Genomic DNA, 6,723 nt, shown 5'->3' with positions numbered 1-6,723 from the left:
CTTGTGCTGCCGGCTGTGGTGGAGCTTGCGGTGGTTGAAATCATTCATTCTCACCACTCTCTTCATCATAAAAGTCACAAGAATGAACTTCATAATGTAATAATTCAGTGTCAAGTTATGCTTCCTTGCTGTTTTAAAGAAATGTTGAAGCTAGATAGCAACCTAGAAGAATTTAAAGATAAAAATAATGATGATATTAATGAAACTGTTACAGTTTTTTCAGTTCCTTGATTCAATGGATTTTCTTCTCTTTTTGAGTTTTTTCTTATATCTTTTTTCACTTTCTTAGCAAAATATTGAATTAGATTATGTTGCAGTTGAGCTATACTAACTTACATCCATATATCATAAAGGAGATTACAGTGTGAGATCCTTATCTGTATTCTATAATTTAAGTGGTTAATAGTTTGCCACATTTTGTTAGCAAAATGTTTCCCATATTTCGTTGTACACATTTAAACCACACACCTCACTGTTTGCCATCCCCATCCCTGAAATGTCTTTTAGCACTTTACCGTGACAACATGGGCTTCTTTAACAACATAAAGGTGTATATATTCTTTTTCAAGATAAGCAAGGCATCATATATATTCAAGTACACAATCGTTGCTAAAATTGCCCAATCAAAGATACAATCTTCAATATTCCATTGCGGGCTGTTCAAAAAAAAATATTCCATTGCGGGGCCCAAACATCAAATATTGTTGGGGACGCGGTACATCTAAAGCAACCCATGTGGATTTCATACTAGATACCAAACTGAGTCCAAGGATAAAAAGAAACACAGCAATGTGATTTTTGAGTTGTGACCCATCCAGAATTCCCAAAAGTAGGCGGCTTATTCCCAGATACTGTGGAGAAGATGTCAATTACCTTGGGTTGGATTACTGAAATTACATACAAATTTACAAATCCAATATACTATTGTTTGATGTGCTAAAAAAACGGGGGAAATCCTAACATATTGTTCAGATCACTCGTTCAATCATTCATATGTCGAAAGAAAATTCAATGTTTATTCTGCTCGTGCTGATATGTTCGTTTGTTCGCTAGTGGAGAATGCATTGGGTTTGTATATTTGCTCTTTATATAAAACTCGGATTCTGATTTGATTCATCTATATATGTACATACATAGATTATTATAAGTTCAACATACAAAGGGATGTGATTATTTTCTTTAGCATTGACACGATCATTCGTGCTTATAGAGCGTGTAGTCAAAAGTAAGAAATTCACATTCCAAAACTTTTCCTTAAATCAGTGGAAGAAATATCCACGCGGAACTTGTCTGCTGGTATTGATATAAACATGTCTCTTAACTCCTCTGGAATGTCAAAATCTTCAAGAACCTGCATGTGTTAACAATGGAATTCATAACTTCGCCAAAGGAAATAAGATCAACAAGAAACAATCAGAGCCTTAATGAGCTTTAGTATGCAAGCCTACCTTGAAAGCACCATCTACATTACGACCGCCCACAAGGAAAATGCATCCTGTTTTCTTACATCCAATGAGTATCTCCAGCATTTTCTTATGGTCCCCGTCATAGTATTTGGGCTGAAAAAGGCAATAGATATATTTCATAAATACCAGCTAAATTATCATACAATGTGATGCTCCACACTTGCCATACTGCATCATATACTACGAAACTACAACAAAACATAGACATCTTAAAAATCTAAATATCAAAAGTTCGATGTTTTACTACTTCTAAACCACCGTCACTATAAGTGTCTGTAAGCGTTGGTGATTTAGGTGCGAGTGTGGCCAAAGCAGCCTACCCTGTTTTGTTGTAATGGTAAAGCCAGGATCCCTTAGAGAGTGCAGCTGTGTGACTAAGGATCTTGTTTTCAAAAAACAGAGGCCTGTCCTTTTTAGGCTTTGTGGCATACTGTCCGCATATCCAAATGCACAATACAAAATAAATAAACTATAGTAAATAAGGGATTTGGCTACACAGTAGCATTTCTATTTGCAACTTTGATCATAAATCATTATGTTTTACACCAACCGACAAAAGAATTGTCAAAAGAATTGTATGAAACATACACATACTGAGCTCCATATAAGACAAGCAGTGCTTGAACAAACACAAAGAAATCAGTGCATACAATTACAATACCACTGCACCGATTTAATTTTAATTTTTTTCTTTTTCTCTCTCCTTTTGTTTCAAACAATTTGCTTACACAATGTTTATGGGTTTATAAGGAAAGATCATCAAAAGGACTGGATGGGATAAGAACTATTCATGGGGAAAGGAAAACCTGGGTAATGTCAATCTTTTATTTGGACTTTCATGATGAAAATTTAGGACATAGATCATCTATTGCTTGGTTAATGAGATGAACGGAAAGGGAAAAAATGTATTTTCATTTGACCATTATGCCTATTTATTTGATTAGGAAGTTGTATTGTAAGAATTTTTGTGATTTAACAAAATTTTCACTAAAAATTTTGGTTTTCACCCAAATCTGTCCATTTCTGGGTGTAGCAAATCCCTTAAAAGAGGGTGTAATTTTCCTCACAAATTCATTACTTTCCCTGCTTAAAAAAACTACAAAACAGCAGAAACTATCAACCTGATCAGTTTAATATTCTTTCCCCGGTTATTTTGAGATGACAATCTCTCAAGTATGCTACTCAAATTTTATCATGCTATGGGCCTATGGTCAGTTCTGTTCTTAAATTTATAGGGCTTAAAATGTTTCTTCCTTCTTATAAGCGAAAATCTTCAGGTTTTGTCATTACATTATGTAATAGAAAACCTTTTGCCTTCAAAATCATAAAGCAGTAATTGTTCTGGAAAGTTTAAAGAAGTTTCTTGTATGAACTTTAATTTTAACAATTTTCTGCAATATTTATATGGCCTGGCCTGTTTACACATAACAAGTCTAGTAAAGTTGAATGCCCCTTAAATCAATTCATGGAAAGTTATGATTGTTTTAAATTATCTGATATCTCATTTCTTCCTATTTTTGTACCTAAGATGGGTTTAGGTTCTGGAAAGGTTGTTTTCATGACCTTCCTATACTCAAAACTCCAGTCTACCTCTAAATGGAAGGAACATATTGGGAAAAACATAGCAGCCCAAAAGTATAATGTCCAGCAGAATATATATCACACAGCCAAGCTTGGAGAACAAAAGATTTGGTATCCCTAGGCACCAAATAATACGTGACTAATTGCAAGATTAACATTAATTCAAAAATCAAACACCAGGAATTGATTTCATGGTAATGAAATTCAAAATATGCACTTTTCTAGAAAATTTCAGCTACATTGATATATTAGAGAGCACACTTCAACAACCTACACCATACTTTCGTTGAAATTAAAATATAATGATGATGATGATGTTGATATTAATAACAGTATTTCAGATTAAAATTACGTACATTAATTAGTCTCACTGCCGTGTCAGCACCAATTACAAAAGCACTGCCTGGAAAAATTTCAGCTTTCTTATAAAAATAAGGCTGACTGGATATAATTACTGTCTTCCCTGTCATTCAAAGAGAAAATCATTAACAAGTACAAGTTATATATCATATAACAAGCTGCGATCCCACACTACAAGTCAGCTTTAAGTAATACATATTTTGCTAGTTAAAAAAATATGCAAACACAACCTTCACCCACAGAGGATTTAAATCTTGGAAAATTTTATAAATCTTGGAAAATAATACAGAGAATCAAACTCACCAACTTTTTCGAATTGCTTGACACGGTCTTTGATTTGTGATACTGTTAGTGGTGGTTTGTCTGCGTTGACTGCTGGTATTTCAAAGCATGGATACGCATCACCACAAATGCTGCATAAAAATAAGTAAAAATGATGAGAAGCATTTCATATAAATTCTCAATTGGCATTGGTGACAAACACAGTGCTACATACACATAGAGAGGGAGAAAAGGGCAGTATAGCACAATTGATGTGGACAGATTTACTTTCCTGAAGCAAGAATGCATACACAACTTTCTGGAAACTAAATGTCCAAAAGGTGACAGGTCTATGAGACAATTCCAAAGTGAACAAACATTTCACAAAGCTACCAGATAATTATTAATGTACCTAGCAGCAACTTCCAAGAGCTTGAGGTGACCATCATGTAAGGGATTAAAAGAACCCGATAATATAATCTTCCTTTCAGCAGTAGACATATTTGTGCCTGCAAAAGTTGCTACATGATTGACTGAAAAGAATAAAATTCACTCTGTTAATTGAGGTTGATATGAGCAAAAGGTCAATACCACTTGCAAATGGATAAATTTTAAAGTATATTTGCCCATTTATAAGTTGCTCTAATTCCTGATCTTCATCAAATTGCTTTTCACATTCATCAGATACTTCAGATTCTGTCAACCCCGAATCAAATGTTGCCGGAACTCTGCATGCATTTGCAATTGCCTGTAACCAAAATATAAAAGGAAAATTAAAATGCAAGAGAAAGTAAGTGACAACCTAAGAAACAAACTTGAAGCTCTAGATATAACAAGTCAAATTAGCAAAAAACATGCAATGTAACAAAGCGTACACACTATTGCCAAATAATCCTTTTCTCTACTTATTTTGAAATCTCAGGCATTCTTAAAAAGTAATAGACAACAACATTTTTTTACAAAGGAGATAGAAGCAATTAGCTCTTCTCAAAAATTATATATTTGAATGGTTAGACCTTTTTCTGGCAAAGGAAATACACGCAATTAGCCATTCTTGAAAACTATATATTTGAATGCTTAGACTTGATAATCATTAATATTTTAACACATACCTTAAGTAAAATATGACTCGAAACTTTGTCTTCTTGCTCTCTAGTCCGCAAACCCTACATTAATCAAGTAAAGAACATAAATAAACATTACAACGCATTCAATTAAATAAAAGCCAAAACAATCCCATAACTACCTTTGACAGTGTAACTGTAGATACCCAAAGCCGGTCTGCTGTCCTTGTTGACAAGTGAAACCTGCAAATGATTATGAAACCAAAAGGTAAGCAAAGCCAAATTGGGGGGAAAACATTATGTAAGGAGGAATCTTGCAAAACAACATGTGCAGACTACAAGATCCAGCTTAAATGATAGAAAGTAATTTCAGAAAACAACTTGAAAGCCCATTAGTCTTTCACTAACGTTGAGCTCAAATTGCAATCTATAGTCAAGAGTATCCTTGTCAGTTCCTAAAACTGGGCTGATGCAGAAATTGACAAAAAAGAGAAACACAGAATGTTGACTACTTTATAAATAGGAAGTGGGGAAAGGTTTTTTGAAAGTCATAATGTGTACCATATAGCTAGATCCAGAAAACAATGGTAGAATGATATAGTTATATCAATCAGTTGGATCCGATTAAAATTCATGATCAATCCCTTGGCTGGATCCTTTGATGAGAAATTGATAAAGGATCTTAAGCTTTGACTTCATGTTCTGGGTTTGCTCAGTGCCCCTCAATTCCGCCTCCCCTTACCCAATTGACTGAGACTAGGTTTGAAGTTGTCATGACAAGGCAAAGGCAGAATTGTAAGACTATTCCCTGGGTGGCCAGAGTTCTATTATGCTACTAAAATCTGTGAATGCATTAGGTTACCAGTTTGCATCAAGAACAAGATATGCAATTCCCTTACTATAAAGAAACACTTATTCATAAGATGAATTGTGTGTGTTCATCAACTTTCTTGTTAATACTGAAATTTTGATCAAAGATACCTGTGGTCCCCAAGTTTCGGCCTTGAGCTAGCCAAAGACCCAGTAAAACCCACACCAAGAACTGGAGAACCTATTGAAGGGACAAATAGAAACCATACAAAATCACATTAGTAAGGCTGGATTTCAAACACATAACTATTATACCCATTAAATTTGTCGTTTAGACATGAACATCCAAAAAAGGCCTGCTCATTATTAGTGAGGTTATTAAACAATCAAATATCAAGCTAACAATATCATTGTATAGCTGACAATATCATTGTATAGCTCTCAAGCGACTCTAGCATTATTTATAATTGCAGTCAAGCACATTTTAAAAGAGGGGGGAAGCAATGAAGATACCAAATTATGTGGAAGTCGCAGGGAACCATAGATACTGAAATTTGAGAACTTCAGTCATAATGATAGTCCAGTATAAAAATTGCACAGAAGTCAATCAAAATACTTCAGCCATAGCTATTGTTGAAACATCTTAATTATAAAACCACGATAGGTTGAAACAAAAACAGAATTCCAATATTTTCAAAGTTTTTCCAAAACTAGGATAATCAATCAAAATCAGGGTTCAGGGAATATCCCAGTGTTTCCGGGGCACTGGAGTTCAAACCCTGCCAGCCGCCCACCCCCCCCCCCGAAACCTAAAAAAGACCAAAATACCCCCGAAGCCTAAAAATGACCAAAATACCCCCGAAACCCAAAAAATGACCAAAATACCCCCGAAACTCAAAAATGACCAAAATACCTCCGAAACCCAAAAATGACCAAAATACCCCCGAAACCCAAAAAATGACCAAAATACCCCTAAAACCCAAAAAATGACCAAAATACCCCTAAAACCCAAAAAATTATCAAAATACCGCCGAAACCTAAAAATGACCAAAATACCCCTGAAATCCAAAAAATGACCAAAATACCCTAGAAACCTAAAAATTACCAAAATACCTCTAAAACCTAAAAAATGGCCAAAATAACCCCGAAGTCTAAAAAATAACCAAAATACCCTAAAAACC

General features: G+C 34.6%; 1 protein-coding gene across 1 annotated transcript; it reads right to left on the bottom strand.

Annotated features, from left to right (window-relative positions):
- Positions 1-1,064: 1,064 nt before the first annotated feature.
- On the bottom strand, positions 1,065-5,783 carry LOC112009909 (uncharacterized; the record flags this gene model as incomplete). The annotated part of the gene is given in 9 exon segments (XM_024042263.2): positions 1,065-1,351; positions 1,449-1,559; positions 3,404-3,510; positions 3,711-3,820; positions 4,081-4,177; positions 4,260-4,416; positions 4,781-4,834; positions 4,915-4,975; positions 5,714-5,783. Coding segments are annotated over 9 exon segments (884 nt in total), but the record flags the coding sequence as incomplete, so codon positions are not given.
- Between the last annotated feature and the right edge of the window lie 940 nt (positions 5,784-6,723).

This window comes from Quercus suber, unplaced genomic scaffold, assembly GCF_002906115.3.
Source record: "Quercus suber isolate HL8 unplaced genomic scaffold, Cork oak 2.0 scaffold_1095, whole genome shotgun sequence".
NCBI lineage: Eukaryota > Viridiplantae > Streptophyta > Magnoliopsida > Fagales > Fagaceae > Quercus > Quercus suber.
This window is presented reverse-complemented; position numbering and strand designations above follow the sequence as displayed.